This window comes from Sinocyclocheilus grahami, unplaced genomic scaffold (assembly GCF_001515645.1).
Source record: "Sinocyclocheilus grahami isolate Dianchi unplaced genomic scaffold, SAMN03320097.WGS_v1.1 scaffold166.1, whole genome shotgun sequence".
Classification (NCBI taxonomy): Eukaryota; Metazoa; Chordata; class Actinopteri; order Cypriniformes; family Cyprinidae; genus Sinocyclocheilus; species Sinocyclocheilus grahami.
Window position 1 is genome coordinate 804130 of NW_015505345.1, and position 16977 is coordinate 821106.

General features: G+C 39.9%; 1 protein-coding gene across 2 annotated transcripts in view; it reads right to left on the reverse strand.

Moving 5' to 3' along the window:
• The window catches only part of hdlbpa (high density lipoprotein binding protein a), an 18327-nt gene extending 3319 nt beyond the window's left edge, over positions 1 to 15008 (reverse strand). Inside the window, exons 1-26 of one of the 2 annotated variants that reach the window (XM_016282766.1) lie at positions 14917 to 15008; positions 13657 to 13728; positions 11752 to 11866; positions 11498 to 11661; positions 10473 to 10688; positions 10113 to 10319; positions 9742 to 9957; positions 9434 to 9640; positions 9151 to 9258; positions 8348 to 8452; positions 8150 to 8228; positions 7918 to 8057; positions 7492 to 7596; positions 7290 to 7403; positions 6304 to 6390; positions 6089 to 6220; positions 5566 to 5784; positions 5108 to 5329; positions 4760 to 4978; positions 4516 to 4654; positions 3674 to 3822; positions 3484 to 3588; positions 3192 to 3326; positions 2940 to 3083; positions 2733 to 2836; positions 2450 to 2525 (exon numbers count right to left, since the gene is read on the reverse strand). In XM_016282766.1, the coding sequence (XP_016138252.1) occupies positions 2450 to 2525; positions 2733 to 2836; positions 2940 to 3083; positions 3192 to 3326; positions 3484 to 3588; positions 3674 to 3822; positions 4516 to 4654; positions 4760 to 4978; positions 5108 to 5329; positions 5566 to 5784; positions 6089 to 6220; positions 6304 to 6390; positions 7290 to 7403; positions 7492 to 7596; positions 7918 to 8057; positions 8150 to 8228; positions 8348 to 8452; positions 9151 to 9258; positions 9434 to 9640; positions 9742 to 9957; positions 10113 to 10319; positions 10473 to 10688; positions 11498 to 11661; positions 11752 to 11827 (3468 nt within the window). In that variant the 5' untranslated portion in view covers positions 11828 to 11866; positions 13657 to 13728; positions 14917 to 15008. Of the gene's footprint in view, positions 1 to 2449; positions 2526 to 2700; positions 2837 to 2939; positions 3084 to 3191; positions 3327 to 3483; positions 3589 to 3673; positions 3823 to 4515; positions 4655 to 4759; positions 4979 to 5107; positions 5330 to 5565; positions 5785 to 6088; positions 6221 to 6303; positions 6391 to 7289; positions 7404 to 7491; positions 7597 to 7917; positions 8058 to 8149; positions 8229 to 8347; positions 8453 to 9150; positions 9259 to 9433; positions 9641 to 9741; positions 9958 to 10112; positions 10320 to 10472; positions 10689 to 11497; positions 11662 to 11751; positions 11867 to 13656; positions 13729 to 14916 lie in introns of both variants that reach the window. The other variant, XM_016282767.1, reaches the window with a different exon arrangement.
• Between the last annotated feature and the right edge of the window lie 1969 nt (positions 15009 to 16977).

Sequence of the window (16977 nt, forward strand, 5' to 3'; positions counted from 1 at the left end):
TTATTGTTATTTTTTTTTTTTTTTGCTCCACAACATGGGATTATTCAATACACGCTGATGAACTTTTATCATAGTTTATAGTTATATGGAAACGAAAGTGGTTAACATTCAACCCGTTCTTTATCAGTAGTATTATTTGTGATTTAAATTGTGAATGGCAGTTTCTCTTTTGCGGTGTTAAGCCGCGGGCTTCGGATGCTTTCACTTTCGAATTTGTGATCTTGTTGTCACGGTTTTGCTTCCATACATCTACACACACTTCATTTTTTTTTAAGACTAAAACAAAAGATGGATTCAGTTATTCTTAATTAAAAAGCACAAAGCTTCCATACATCTACACACACTTCATTTTTTTTTAAGACTAAAACAAAAGATGGATTCATTGTTATTCTTAATTAAAAAGCACAAAAACAATAAACCAGTAAGAACGAATAAGAGGAGGCATGGCACACACCACATGCTGTATTATATACCGACTAATAAATTACAGAATGTTTAGCAAACACTGAGGAATCAAATAACTAAAAGAGAGCCTCCATAGCGTAATGTGAGGTAAACCGCAAAGATACGTTTTTCAAAACTTGAAAAAAAAAGGAAAAAAAACAAAAGAAAAGCTACCGGTGACCGTGCTTGCATGTTTTTTTCCCCACAAGAATAATCAGCATGTTCACACGTTCAGTTAATCGGTTAACTGACTGTTAATCATCAGCCAAATTTCATAATCGTGACAGCCCTATACTGTATTAAAGCTTTAATCAGGATAAAACTGTATATTAAAAGCTAACATAAGCTGTAGCATGCCGCTGAGGTGAGGAGCGGGACGTGCACTAGAGGCAGTTTAGCTAATCACAACACACTGGGCTAGCTAACCAATCAGAGCCCATCGCCTATTTCTGAGGGCAGGGCTTCATAAAACCAGGAAAAGATCAGCCCGTTTCTCAGAGAAGGGACAGAGCTGTGTGGAATAAAGGTAAATTACATGAAAATAAACAATCAAGCCTAGAAAAAAAAAACAGTGAACCACCCCTTTAAAAGGGGTCATATGATGCGATAATTTTTCCTTTCTCTTTGGAGTGTTACAAGCTCTTGGTGCATAAAGAAGATCTGTAAAGTTGCAAAGACTGAAGTCTCAAATCCAAAGAGATATTCTTTATAAAAGTTAAGAGTCAACTCACGCCCCCCTAAAACGGCTCGTTTTAACACGCCCCCACATGTCTACATCACGATGTGGGAAGATTTGCATAACACCGCCCAAATGTTCACGCAAAGAAAGAAGGCATGACTTTTATTCTTGCTGTAGTTTTGTTGTTGCTGCCGCCGCCACCATGTCGTGAAGGCGCTGTACGTTTCGTTGTGAAAGCGAAACTACTTTGTTTGGCCTTACAAAAGAGGACGATATCCGCTTCGTCATGCCTAGAGCTGATTCGGGCTGGTCGCGGAGGAAATACATCAACTTAGTGCTGTGGATCACCGGATCGGCTTTCACCGTTTTCCCCGCTCCTTTGCCGGGACCGCCGTTCTCGACCCTGCCGCCTCGGCTCACTCTTGCCCAGCTTCAGCTCACGCAAAGCCGAGGCTTTCGCTCACGCTAGGCCGCTGTGTTTTTCGTTGTGAAAGTGAAACTACTTTGTTTGGCCTTCCAAAAGAGGCCCGTTATGTTTACGCGGCACGATGCAATGCAATGCGTAAAAAGACAGTATAAGTCATTATAATCAATTATGTCCCCATTGGATGCAACAAATTCCTCGTTTGTAATGGGTTTTAATGTTTTTGAATCATCGCTCCGGCCGGACAGGGCATCAAACAGTATGGTGAGGGGCGTAACATTTCCGTCTCACGCTTGAGGTATTCGACCCATCACAACGCACTGGATAGCTGGCCAATCACAGCATACCTCGCTTTTTCAGACTGATGAGCTTTGTAAAAATCGACGCGTTTCAAAAATGCGGGGCATAAAGGAGAAACAATGTACAGTATGTGGAAAATGTGTTTTTTTTTTTTTTACTTTAAACCGCATAAACATTTCATTACACCAAATACACAAAATAATGTTCTTTTTAGCAGCATCATATGACCCCTTTAATGTTTTGTCTCGTCGCTCCGGCCAGGACAAGGCATCACAATATGGCAAGGGGCGTAACATTTCCGTCACACGCTTGAGGTATTCAGCCAATCACAACGCACTGGATAGCTGGCCAATCAGAGCACACCTCACTTTTCAGACCGATGAGCTTTGTAAAAAATCAACGCGTTTCAGAAAGGCGGGGCATAGAAGAGAAACAATAATGTACAGTATGTGGAAAATAATGTGATTGAACCGCATAAACATTTCATGACACCAAATACACAATAAATGTTCTTTTTAGCAACATCATTTGACCCCTTTAAACAGAGGAAGTCAAATACTTTGTATGAAATGAGTGATTGAAGATCACCTTTACCATCTCACCTTAAACTCATCCATGATTTTGCGAATTCCCTTGCCACGTGCCCCTATTATGCGAGCATGGACTCTGCTGTCCAGGGTGATGTCCTCGGAGATCATTTCTTCCAGTTCATGCACTATAGCCTGAATAGCATCGCGTGCCGCCACAGCATTCTGCTCATAGCCAGTAATGGTAATCTGATCCTAGAAGACAAAATCAATAAAAAAAAATAATATTCTTGGTCATTTCCAAAAAAGGCATGTTTTTGAAGAATCTATTATGCGAGCATGGACTCTGCTGTCCAGGGTGATGTCCTCGGAGATCATTTCTTCCAGTTCATGCACTATAGCCTGAATAGCATCGCGTGCCGCCACAGCATTCTGCTCATAGCCAGTAATGGTAATCTGATCCTAGAAGACAAAATCAATAAAAAAAAAATAATATTCTTGGTCATTTCCAAAAAAGGCATGTTTTTGAAGAAAAATAAGTTGTTTTTAGGCTCTAGCCTGTTACCTGGTTCTCATCATTTTTCTCTGGAAACTGAATGTTGACCTCATGCTCATTGCGGATTTGGGTGATTATGGCACCCTTGCGTCCAATGATCTTGGGGTGATACTTGGGATCCACAGTGATGGTCAGCTTGAAGCTCCTGAGAGCCTGCGGACAAAAATATACATTTAAAATATATAATTTCACAGAATGTGTGATTACCAAGTGGAAATCATTTTGCATTTGTTTCATTTGCTATTCAGGCTTCAAACTCACCCGATCCTCCTGTTCAGCCTGTAGCTCTTTGACACGCTCAAGAAGACCCTCTTTAGCGCGGTCAAGGTGGGAGGCCAGGCCAGTAACGGAGATAATGTCAGACTGTAACTCATGAGCAGGCACTTGAATATTAACCTGGGAGGAAAATATATTTGTCAGGACAGTAGCAAGAAAATACGGTTAAAATCTTTAGTTATAAATACAATGCATATCTCTAGCCATTTATATGACTTAACTCCTGATGTAGAAACAGATTCAGAATTCCACTGAAATCAGCTGTGACGAGACTAACCTCAAACTCATCCATCATCTTGCGGATTCCACTTCCTTTCTGACCAATGATGTAGCGATGAAGCTCAAAAGGCACTTCCACCGCAATGGTTAAAGGAACCAAAGCCTAAAAGGATGAATATTTGTTATAGCATTTGACTAAAAGCACCAAGAACTTCTGCATAGAAGGAAATTTCACTAGGGAGTCGCACCTTTAGCGCTTCAACAGCAGCTTCACATCTCTCTTTGCGGCCAGAGAGCACAATGACATCACACTTCTTTGGGACTAAAGGATCAGCAGGCTCCTTCACCTCTCCATTGGCCTCTCCATTCTCCTGAACTGGAGCATCAGCTGATGAAGCTGAGTAAAACAGACAGCTTGCAGATTATACATGTAATAGATAGAGACATAGAGAGACAGAAAGGGGCCTCAGTAAATTTTAGATTAAGGCCTCTGCAAAACCCATAAAATGTAAATGTTCAGGGGACTGCAGGATGCCTTATGTATTTAAATTCTTTATATTAAAATTAAATTTATTCTAAATTAAAATAAAAACCTTATAAATACATAACTTTTCCCATAACTATTTTAATAACTATTGCTTGACCTGAAAAACTTGTACATTTTTAAATATTGAAGAACATATGGTTCTGGAGAACTATATGAACATAACTCTTGGAATAAAAAAAATAAAATAACCAAGAATCATTAAATTAACCACATTATCAAAAACATTTGAAAACAAGCAGCTGTTGTCATAATCACAGCGGAAATAATGGAAGTCTAAAACAGCTGAAAACTACTGCTCTAGATTAAAACCTTCCCCCACATCTTACTCCCAACATTAGTTATCATCAAATTTGGTATCACTGATGTATAAGAGTAAGGGGTGATTTCTGCACTTCTCAAATGGGCCATTTTTTGCACTTCACCTTCAGTGTGTGGTCATTTTGTACAAGGGAGAGTTGTGGTTTCCATTTCAAAGATAGATCAAGAAACATTTGTTTTCTATGATATGACCTTTTAATTATTGATATTCACTGTGGTATTTACCTTGCTGTTCATCTCGGTCTGGAAACTTGATCTGCACATTGTGGTCTTTAGTGATCTGCTGTATTCGAGAGCCTTTAGGCCCCATTATGGAGCGGTGGAACTTCTGAGGGATCACACACTCCATGATCACTTGAGCATCCTGTAAATGTAGAGGAACATGTAGTCCGTTACCGCTTTAAAATAGCAAATGCAGCAGTCTGAGATTGGAATCACACCGATGCATTGCAGCTTGTTACCTACTTACCAAATCCTCAATCATCTCCAGCATGCGTTTCTTTGCTGCCTCCAAACAATCTTTGGCTCCCTTTAGGGTGACCTTATCGCTCTGTGAGCCAGTTCGGGGGAAACTGACTAGAACGCCACCATATTCGTCAGCAATGTCCCTCAGGACTTGGCCACGACGTGCCACGAAGAACCGATGGTGCTTGGGATCAACAATCATGAAGTCTTCTACAACATTATCCTGATATCAGGAATACGATTTAAGAATCATTAGGGCAAATATTATCCATTCAGAAGATTTTAATTTTTCTGAGGATCATTGTTGGGGTTAAAAAAAAAAAAAAAACAAGAGATGAACATGGGGACTAACCAAGCTCTTAATAAGTGCCTCCAGCTCCTTCTGTGCTTCTGCTACAGCTTCCTCTGTACCAATGACTGTGATCAGTTCCTGATCCTTATCGTCAGCAGTAGGGAAGAGGATCCTGGCGCCTGTGTTGTCCCGCACCTTGCGGATATTTCCACCTCCTTTTCCAATAAGGAACTTGTGGTATTCAGGTTTGGCACGAAGCTCAACTGTGTGGCTTTTAATTTGCTAATAAAAAATAAAAAAAACACCACAAAAATCTTTAGGTCACACAATAAATGCACAGCTCTTAAGTAATCTCTTAACTCGGTTGTTTTAGAGCAATAATGACTGGCCTTGTGTTTAAAGCAGTTTGGAAACTTGTACTAACAAACCCTGAGCCCAGATGACATTCCAAGCATAACATCAGCATTACCGGCTTTAAGTTCCAAGTTCTTGAAGGAAACCCATCCCTTCAGACATACCTTTTCTTCTGCCAGGTACAGCAGCTGTTTCTTGGCTTTCTCTACCTCCTCTGCTGGGCCTCTGATTATCACTGCATCGATGCCAGAGCCCTCTGTTGGGAAATGGATGTGCACGCCACCACACTCCTCCATGATGGAACGCACAAAACGCCCCTTGGAGCCAATTAGGGAGTTGTGCAGTTTTGAGGGGATGGACACCTCAACCTCTGTAATATTTGCCTGCAAAAAAATTAATGAACAAATAAATAAATACATACCCTTCCATCCAAATGCACTACAAAGTTTTTGAAATAAACCTCCTATGCTTATTGCATTTGTTTTCCATTGTAATATTTATTAAAATGTTGTTGTTTTTCCCTGTGATGGCAAAGCTTAATTTTTAGCTATTTCTACAGTCTTCAGGGTCACACGATCCTTCAGAAATTAAAGTTTAATGGTAGTGTACTTCTTAATCGTAATATAAGGGAAGACTTTTAACTTGACATATCAAAAATACAACAAATATCAAAAATAAAAACTTCACCAGTTCTTTCTGAATGGCCAGGACCCTGTTTTTTGCAGCCTCACAGTTTGCCTTCTTTCCTGTGATGACAATCATTTCAGAGTTGCTGTTTTCCGCAGGCAGATCAATCTTAGTGTTAGTCTCTTCGCGGATCTGAAAAAAAGAGAAATAGTGCCAGTAAGTAAACAGACAGAAAATGGATGAACGTGCAAGAAGTCTAAAAAGTAACTTCTTACCTTTTTTATATTTGCTCCTCCTTTGCCAATTATATTTTTGTGGAATTGCTTGAAAATGGGGACTGAGACAGAAAAGCTGTTCTCAACCTGGAAAGAACAAAAATAGGATGGTTTAGGAAATGCTAAAATTGACACAGTCGTATCAGACTGTTGAGACCAAAATGTACTTTTACACACACACACACACACACACACACACACTATACTCCATTTGAAAGCATGTTTGAACACCAGCGGTTGGCATTTGCGCAATAAAGTTTCACCCTTGTCCAATGAATCTCCAGACGTTATGTGTATACTGTAGGGATGCACGATATATCGGCCACCATATCGGTATCGGCCGATAAATGCTCATTTTTTCTGTTATCGGTATCGGCCTGATAAGAAAATTTGGCCGATATCTTAAAGCCGATAAATAATGCATTATTTCCATCAGAGTCACTTCAGATGCGCGCTGTTCGTTTGCAGCCTTTTGTGCAATTGTACATTGTAATATTGTGTTTATTTGATGTATATCTGATTTATCTCATATAGAATGCGTTTGGTTAAGTTAAAAGAGCGCTTCAGTTTACCGGTGATCATCTTTAGCTCAGCACACGCAGCCCAAACAGCAGTGCACAGGAAGCACGTCACAGCAATAAAAACACAGAAACTAAATGGAATAACTTTCAGAACAACTTTTTCCAGCTGATTAAATATTCTGAATCCACCAGGCACGCGACAGAACTGCAGCCCTATGGTATAATAAATGTATTATAATAGATAGAATTATAATAGATAAAGGTAATTGCGTTGTGGCAATAACAAGAATGAAAAATCCCAGATGTTAAGTGGAATGAAACCTTGCCATTGCCAAAATTAGTGTTCCTGATAGTGTTCCCAACCTCAGCAATTACTGAGTTGAATGAGACTCGGCAATAGAAAATTCAGGAAATTAGAACGGGGGAAGAAAAAAAATAAATAAATAAAAAATAAAAAGTGTGTACCATTTCAGCCACCATTTTCTGCATAAACTTTGTGCACTTTTCCACCTCGGTGCGAGGCCCACGCAGTTGTACAATGTCACTTTTCTGCGTTGGGTCAGGGAAGTTGATGATAACCTGAAAGCAAGGAGAAAAAAGTTCTCTTTATCATAAGACACAGAAATGTGACATTGAAAAAATATGCCATGCATCTTAAAACATTTACCTCAGGGAACTTATCCCGAACTTCCTTAATTTTCTCCCCTTTCTGTCCGATGATGGCTCGATGAAAACGCTGTTCAATGATCATGTCCTTTGTACGCTCATTCTCCTGTTGAAATCATGACACATTCTTAGAGACTTTCAGTCAAGAGTTGCCAGGCAACTCCAGCAAATAGCCCAGAGGACTTTATACTCGGAGGCTGTAGAGCCTACGGATGTTTTTTTCCACTAACTGCACACGCACCTGACTCCAATTTAAGCATTACACAAATAAATTTACAGCAGACCGTAACCTAAAGTAAATCATCCAAGACAAACGCAAACGATACGATACAAGCACATAACTGGTAAACACTAACCTAGAAAACACTGTGGAGAGAATATGTTAAACAGAGCCTGCTGTATTCAATTACAAATCTAGCCAACTTGCCATGCGTGACGCGAGCTCCAGCAGCTCCTTCTTGGCCTCCTGCACGCCTTGGGGGTCACCCTCAATACGGATCAGGTTGCTCTTCTCGTTGTCAGGTGGAATGCGGACTGACACTTTGTGCTGCTCCTTTATGCGGTTAACTAGATGCGGAGGGGGAAAAAATGGGTTTATGAAGGATACATGAATGCGTTCACATAATATCTGCTATAAACATCAAAACAGCTGTACTCACTGTTTGCACCACCTTTCCCAATTAAGTGTCGGTGGAACTTGGGGTCCACGCTAATCTCTGTGTAGTCCATTCGGCTAACCTTTTATAAATCCATGAAAATCAACCAAATTGTTTAGGACACATTGAGGCCAATATATGCCTAAATATAAAAACGCAAGTGAAAGCATTTGCCTTGAAATAGGGAAGTTAAAGTCTTACCAGATCTGTAACAACAGCTTCAATCTGGCCCTGTACTATCTGTACATCTTTGGTGGGACCCTCCAGCGTGATCTTGTCCTCTCCCTCGGTGAACTCAATGTGCACCTGTTGATAAACACAGAGCAGTCTTACTGACCTGATATTTCAAATGGTTCAAAATTCAGTAATTTACTTATCCTCATTTGGTTCCAAACCTATAAAACTTCCATTCAGCTTTCAAACACAAATAAAGAGATTTTAATAAAACCTGAGGAATGTGTCCATCCATTCATAGACCATTCCACCAAAACTTTGATGCTTCAAGAAGTTCAATGTATCTGCATTAATGAATGTTCATATGCAAATAACAGGCTAAATTCAGTTCATCATGTCTGTTCAGAGGTGTCAATTAAACGATTCATTTGGATTCATTTTAACATGTCTTTATGAAGCGTCAAGATTGGTGTAAAAGTTTCGTGAACAAACAAGACATTTTGTTTTGTCGGGTTTGGAAAAACATGAGGGTGTATACAATGCAATACATACAATAGCATCTGGTTATGTATTATTTTAATAGACTAATACAAAATAAACTAATGTATTTGCGACTCTTGGCTGTTTCTTCTTGGCTAGATTCCAGTGTCATTCTAAACTACCTGTGCAGGTTGACAACTACTGTGACCTTTGTACTGTCACTCTGACATGTTACTCCGGTCAAAAACATCTACTGAACATAAGCCACATGTACACATTTCCCTCATTGAGCAAGACAATGGAGAAATCTGGCTTAGCACTCTGACTTCATTAGCGGAAAGTTGACTCGCCTTGGGCATTTGCTGTGTGATCTTTGCCAGATTCTGTCCTTTCTTGCCAATAATGAAACGATGAAGCCAAGAGGGAGCAGAGACTGAGGACACAGTGTAGCTGTTGGCCTGTAGAAAAAGAGTAAGGGTCAAAGGTTACACAGTCAAATTGATAGCATTTCTGCGGTAAGATTTTCAAAACATTTCCTAAATTAAAGCTAAAAGAGAAGCGTGCAAAAGAGAGCTTGAGGGAAGGAATTCTTGTACTGAAACATGCAGGGGAGAGGAAAACGAGCTTGTTTACCTTGGCATACACTTCAGTGAGTGCCTGGCCCAGCCGGTCTGGCTCCCCACGTAGGATTACTGTCTCTGAGCTGCTGTCGAGGGGTGGGATCTCGACCGAGACGCCGGTCCTGTCCAGGATCTCTTGCAGGGTGTTACCCTTAGGCCCAATCACATACTTGTGCTGAGATTTCTTCACCTCCACTGCAATAGTGGTAGCATTCTTCTTCTGAAATGAGCAAAAGGCCACATTTAAAATCATTACTTCTTTCACATAGAAATTCAGCCCTGTGTTTCAGAAGCATACTGTGGATTTTGGTCATTGCTCACCTTCTCCTCATAAATCTTCTTGATCTTGGCCATGGCCAGGGCCACCTGCTCCTTCTCCCCAGTGATGACGATCTCAGTTTTGTTCACACTTGGCGGAGGGACATTAATGCGGGCTCCTGTCTCCTGCATCCATTCCCCCACCAGCTTGTTATAAGCTCCAGTGATGAAGGGATGATACACCTTTTCAATGTTCATTCTCTCCACAGCACGCTTATCCTGCAATGATTTCATGAAACCATCATTTACAGTGTTGTTTATTACTCAATAAATGAGTAAATAAATAATTAGCATTATCCCACATCATTTGATTTATAACCGTGATAAGCGAGCAAAAAAAAAAAAAAACCTTAAACTGAAATGACGTTTCAGACCTGCTCAGCAGAGATGAGCAGGATCTCGTGCTTGGCCTTCTCCAAGCCTTCCTTGGTTCCAGAGATCTTGATGAGGTTACTGGGGTCTTCGGGTCTAGGGATCTGGATCTTGGTGGCAGTCTTCAGTTCGAGCTCCTGCAGCTTCTCCCCACTCTTGCCAATGACAAAGCGATGATGTTCTTTGGGGATGGCCACAGTAGCTGAAGCCTGTAGTCAAGTAAATACAGAAGTTACAAATACTGTAATTCTGGCTTACACAGACAAGCAGATAAGCATTATCAGGTTATCTTCATGACCATTAGAGATAAAACATTGATATTAAAACCCTATACGATTTTATTATATAATATTTCATATTACCTGAGTCTGCAGTCGGGACACAATCTCTTTGCGGGCTTTCATGACTGCGTCATGCTTCCCAGAGACCATTATGGAGAGGCCTTGGTCTTTAGCCATGGAGAGTTCCAGGTGGGCTCCAGTCTTGTGCATAATGTCAAGACAAACTTTAGCCTGGTCTCCTTCTCCAAACTGGTTCATGTCCTTGTACTTGCGCTCTTCCAGAGGCACATGGAAAACCTGTATTTATTAAAGTGGAAACCAGTCAAACCCTTGAATCAATATTCCCTGATATGGTTCTGCCGATAGACGATAGTATAGTGTATTGATGATAGTCAGAGATATTGCCTGTGGCTGATGCCTTAGCTAATAGCAAGACAGTTATTATTATTAGGCTAGTAATGCATCCAATTAATATTAGGGCTTATTTGTTCCATCATATTCCTTTCTCCACATTTTTACAGTGTTGCGTGTTATATAACTGCAAATCACACACGATTCTGTTGAGTTTCTGAACGCAATGGCCAATCAGAGGCATTCAGAGGAGTCACCGCTGAAACAGGAGAGTTTTGTTGTCCAGTGCGCGCTTGCTGACTGAATTCTGACTTCTCACATCATAAACAAAGGGTTGATGCACATACGATGGAAGTATAATAAATTAATTCATCATACAGTGTAGATGGCTTCACTGGGAATGTTTTTTAAACTGCATAAACTCACGATAGACTGAGTCAGTGATGTTCTTTGGTCGTTTTCTGTAGCTGCTTTTTGAATAACTGAGGAAATGCAAGCATTATAATTAGTACTTACAATGTTTCTATTAAATTATGTTAAATACAAATTCAGTCATATTAAAAACATTAGGCTGCTTTTGGCCTTACGCTAGAGTTGGTTCACTTTTCGGCAATGAAACCAAGTAAATAAATAAATAAATTAGCGTAATATCGTGTATCGGCGATCTCACAGGCTGACGATATGACAATTGAGCATATAGCCTGACACTAATTCCCAAGGTACAATAGTGACTGTAACAAGCTTGATGACTGTACCTGGGTGATTACTGAGGACTTGAGAGGTTTGATCTTAGTCGTCCAGGCATTTCCAGTCTCCTGTACCCCCTCTGGCAAAGGCTTTTCAGGCAGAGGGGGAAAGGCATCCTTGTAGGTGGGAAGGCTATCCTCATCTTCGGCACCACTATGGCCTGCCACAGCAGCTAATAGGAAAAGAGAGGCACAAAATATAACATTAACTTTGCCAGAGAATGGTTACTGGTAAGTCAGAAATGGCTAAAATGGCCACATACATTTGACCTGCTCTGGCAGAAGGCCACTGCGATGCTCATTAAAGCTTTCTTGCGTAAGTACAGCGACTGAGCTCATGGTCGAAATCCCACGTTTACACGGAGTCCGAGTGTGCCACTAAGAGAAAAAGATAACATGTAATTACTGTATAAAGGAACAGTGTTTGGCATATTTTGGAGTATAAAACTAAATACACACTAGCAGTTAAAACAACCATTTATCAACATGGGTGGAGCTGAAACCTTTTCACAATAAATAAAAACAAAACAATGAAAAGATATTCACCATAGCTATTTTTCATGTTACTGATCGTACTGGGAACAATTAATACATGTAGGTTTAAATTTCATGTTTTGCCCCGTTATTTGTAATGAAAATGTCACAACTCAATTTTGTGGTTAAATAGACTTCTCTCTGCTGCCGTCTGCCGGACTTCTCCAAACATTTAGTCCACTTAAACCCAACCCATTTCTTAAAAACTGCCACCATCCAACCAAGAACCAATGGACCGAAGTCCCAGTCATATTTTTTTTTCCTTTTACAATAACCCATTTAATTTATATAGATGTATGTCAAAATAGAGAACTTTACTCTTCGCTACTACTTCGGTTTCATCACGAATTCGTTACTACTTCTGTTTCCTCACGACTTTAAAGAAAGGGGAGAAAAATAAACAATATTTTGGAAAATAACTTAATTTCACAAAGCAGTGTGATTTGTTCTAAACAATATAAGGGAACACTATCAGTAAAAGCAATTTTAATGCAACTGATCCATTTTGTGGAAGGTCAAAGTTGCCCGTCTGTTACCTTGGCCAAGGGCTAATTCTAAGCCACGGAGTTAGTTGAACGAGCTCTAAAGCTAAGAGGATTTCCCCACTAACCCTTATTTGCTGTACCCCGAGTATGTAAAGCAGCAAAAAGAATACGTTTCTACTTTGTAAATAAAAGTTCCACATAGCACGCTCACATTTAATTGAAAACATGCACACCACACCTCAGTGAAATATCTACTTGGCAGACTGCTCCCCTACACCCAGTACAGGACTCTGAAGAAAAGACAAGATTATAAATGCTGAGGCTACTGTTACAGCCATGAGGCCTTGAGCCCGGAAAGACCAGACCACTCATTCGCTTTAGAAATTTCAATGTCAAAGACTAACACAGCTCTTCAAGAATAATACAAAATAGGCAGCGAAAGTGGTGTGCAAAATGATACAGTAAAATGGAAGACTATCATCTATAGAAGAGGTAACTCTTGGGGTAACTAAATGCTGAGGCTACTGTTACAGCCATGAGGCCTTGAGCCCGGAAAGACCAGACCACTCATTCGCTGTAGAAATTTCAATGTCAAAGACTAACACAGCTCTTCAAGAATAATACAAAATAGGCAGCGAAAGTGGTGTGCAAAATGATACAGTAAAATGGAAGACTATCACTCGCGTATTAAGTCATACAACATTCCTTCCAGTTTACTCTGACAATCTGGCCCCTCAACCCCCACAAATGCAAACTCCAAACCTCACAGTACAAGGCTGTTTTACTGTGCTTCCCTGCATGCCCCTGCCAGGGCCTCTTCCTCTACAGGCCTCCTAAACACTTGGACCCAGAGGCTAAAAACTTCAGACACATACATACAGCTCAAGGCACAAGCACTCCAAGGGAATTGATCCACAAGCCAAACACTAAAAAAAAAACCTTCATATGCTCAAATGACTAGTTTTATATAACACTTATTAAATCATATGAGTACTCATAAGACGCGATTTGATCTTAAATATCAGGCTGAACAACTTGTGACCCATTGGTATAAACACAAGACAAACAAGTATCTTGTGGTTCAAAGCAAGCATTAGTCATGTCAGCAAATTAATCTAGTAGAAAAAGACAAGTGGTCAATAATCTTACCAGCTAAATGGTCAGTTACCAGATAATCCGTCCTGTAAAGCTGCCGGTATGTGTCAGCCTGCCAGCTTTTGCCTAAAAACAGAAAATGGAAAAGGAAAAAAAGAAATGAGAATGTCTCCAATGATGCAAAACCACTTTAGGTTGCCAGAACTTAGTTACACGTGGCATGATTTATTTGCATTTCTTAAGACCTTGCATAATTCTTATTTAAATACATGCAAATGTGATTCATTAAATCAAATTGGGAATAGGAACTAAAGGACTGGTCCAGTCACCTACTTGTCAGTTTTCCTTACACAAGAGTTTCAAAATACGAAATCATCAACACGCTTGAAAAGATACACTCTCAAATAAATGTATATAAAGTCTGTGAAACATGCAAAACTAAACAAAAAAAACTAATTGTTTCTTTAAGCGTTGAAATGGCCCAGCGGCTCTCCGACTTGCTAACGTGGCCATTCCTGCGTATGTCCGATTTAAATATGGCGGATTTACGTTACATTCGCTCTTAGAATGACACAAAAAAAAAAACAGCTGGCGAAATAGTTTCACATAAACATAATAAAGAAATGTTTTGTGTGTGTAAAAACGAGTTTCGCATGTAAAATGTTCACCCTGTTGTATACATGCGCGCTACGTAAACTCATGACACGCCATGCTAACGGCTAACAGAGTAGGAAAGACGAATTTCTCGTATAACACTTCATAATTTCACTATTAGTCACATCTAAAAATGGATGGGCACATACTTAATCGAAACTAATAACGTGTGTTGTTGTGAAATACGACAGCTTTTTGTTGTTGTTGCTGCTGCTTTGCGGCGATGAAAAACTTGTCCTGGCTAGACACCAACTCCAGTAAACTTTGAGCTGCGCGTGCGCCATAGTGACACGTACACCAGCTAGCACGCACTGGATTAGGAAAACTTTACTCGTATTGATCCTTTATAAACCTAATGTCCCGAAAATGACAACGTCTCACAAGTGTACACTGAAAACACGACCTTTGCTGATGGACCAATGGGAATGTTTAGGAAAGATCAGCATTAAGAGATTGTCCACACAAAGTCCACGTAGGCATTAGAGCAAAGGGTTAAACCGTGGGGAGAAATTGACATGGAGTCGAGCCAGAGCACATTTTCATGCCAAAACATTCAGAACGATGTGCGATTGTGCGTGCATCAGAAGTCAAGAGGAAGCAATGCAGACTTTCGGATGTATAATGCATATAGATTGATTTGCGGAATGAATTGTGACTTACTTGTGTTTGTGTTCCCGTCTGCCCTGTGTGGTGCAGAAGCTCGTAGTGAAACTCCACTGGCGAAAGGGAGGAGCAGCAGTCTGTGAGTTATATAGCTCAAGCCTCCTCCAATCACACTCCCTCACGTCACGTTGCCCTTACAGATCATACATGTCTTTCTGAAAAGGAACTGTAACATGTACGTTAGTGGTGGGGATTTAGATTAGTCTCAGTGAGAGTATTTTAATCCGTGTATCATTCGATCATTCGTTTTTTGATTCAATATTGAAAGCAGAAAAGTTAGAAAACGCCTCTTTTTTTCGTTTTTTTCCAAAAAACGAGAATTCAGCTTAAATTTACGTTTTTCGTTCATGGGTGGAAAAATGAATAAACAGCTTGAATATTCGATTTCTACATGTGGGTGGGATTTAAACGCCCCTTTCTGCTGATTGGTCAGCCGAAGATCAAACCCAGTTCTTCTGCAGCAGAATAATAGTCCTCTGCTGCTGCAGTTGTACGGATTAATAACCCACTTTATCAATTTCATATTTTTCATCAAACAAACAGACTAATGAATAGCTCGACACAACTCGTACCGGGGCAGAGTCTAGACAGGTCTTTCTTCTTTGATTGCCTGAAATATTAGCTGAAGCAGAAGTTTCGTCATTCAGGGTAATGGTTTTGTCATTCAGTGTAATGCAAATTCTCTGTTACACCACAGTGTCATCCATTACACTGAATGACAGTATCACTGTATAAATAACGATTTTAGCATCTTATTTTTATTACAGATAAATGAGGAATTTAACACACATTGACAAATATGTGTTAAACTTAATAAATATTCATATTTGAATGCATTTTGGTATTGTTTAATTTGATTATTGATTAATTATAGACACCCATGAACAAAGGGAGTCACTAGGCACTGTAAAAAGCTGATAAACTAAATGTGGACCCAGTAGCTTGGGTGGCACTCTTAAAGCCTGTTCACACCAAGAACAATAACTATAAAATAACTACAACAGTAACTATGTTAGCCTCCACACTGATGAACAATAGCACTGTTCGTTCTAAGCATGTGCTGCAGATTTGTTGTCTGCCACTTTAAATGCTGGAGCTCTTTAAAGTTAAATGAATTCTAATTGGCTGTCAGTGCTCTTATCATTCATCAGCTGGAAAAAAAAAACCAACAATATACAATATCGTTTCTCTGTTCAGTTATGGTTAGTTGTGCTGTGGAATCTGCTATTCTTTTATACAAAAGTTTTTTTTTTCCACTTTTATGATTGTTTTTTTTTATCTTTATCCTAACCATACTTGGTGTGAATGTGCCTTTAGCCAGGAAAAGAGAAGAGTTTTGAGGATTGTAATTGTTGGAATAATAGCTTGCCAATATTTCTGGGCGGAGTCCCCCCTCACTACAGTATGTCAGTAGTTCAAGAGAGATCACTGAGGCCCACCCCAAATACTCATTCTGATAATGTAATTTATGTTTGCAAACAGAAATTATTAATAAATGTGGCTGCAAGCAGGAATTTTTGAGGCAGAGCAAGTCAGAAACAAAGTGACAAGCTAAGCAAGCATGGTAGGGGAGCATCAGGAAAATGCTTATTATATTTCAACATCTGTTTCTGCCGTCATTTACTCAGGAATTTTATTAAAGGGGTCATATGATGCAATTTCAATTTTTCCTTTCTCTTTGGAGTGTTACAAGCTCTTGGTGCATAAAGAAGATCTGTAAAGTTGCAAAGACTAAAGTCTCAAATACAAAGATATATTCTTTATAAAAGTTAAGAGTCAACCACGCCTACCTAAAACGGCTCGTTCTGACACGCCCCCACATGTCTACGTCACGATGTGGGAAGATTTGCATAACACCGCCCAAATGTTCACGCAAAGAAAGAAGGCGTAACTTTTATTCTCGCTGTAGTATTGTTGTTGCCGCCACCGCCATGTCGTGAAGGCGCTGTGTTTCGTTGTGAAAGCGAAACTACTTTGGTTGGCCTTCCAAAAGAGGATGATATCCGCTTAATCATGCCTGGAGCTGATTCGTGCTGGTCGCTGAGGAAATATATAAAC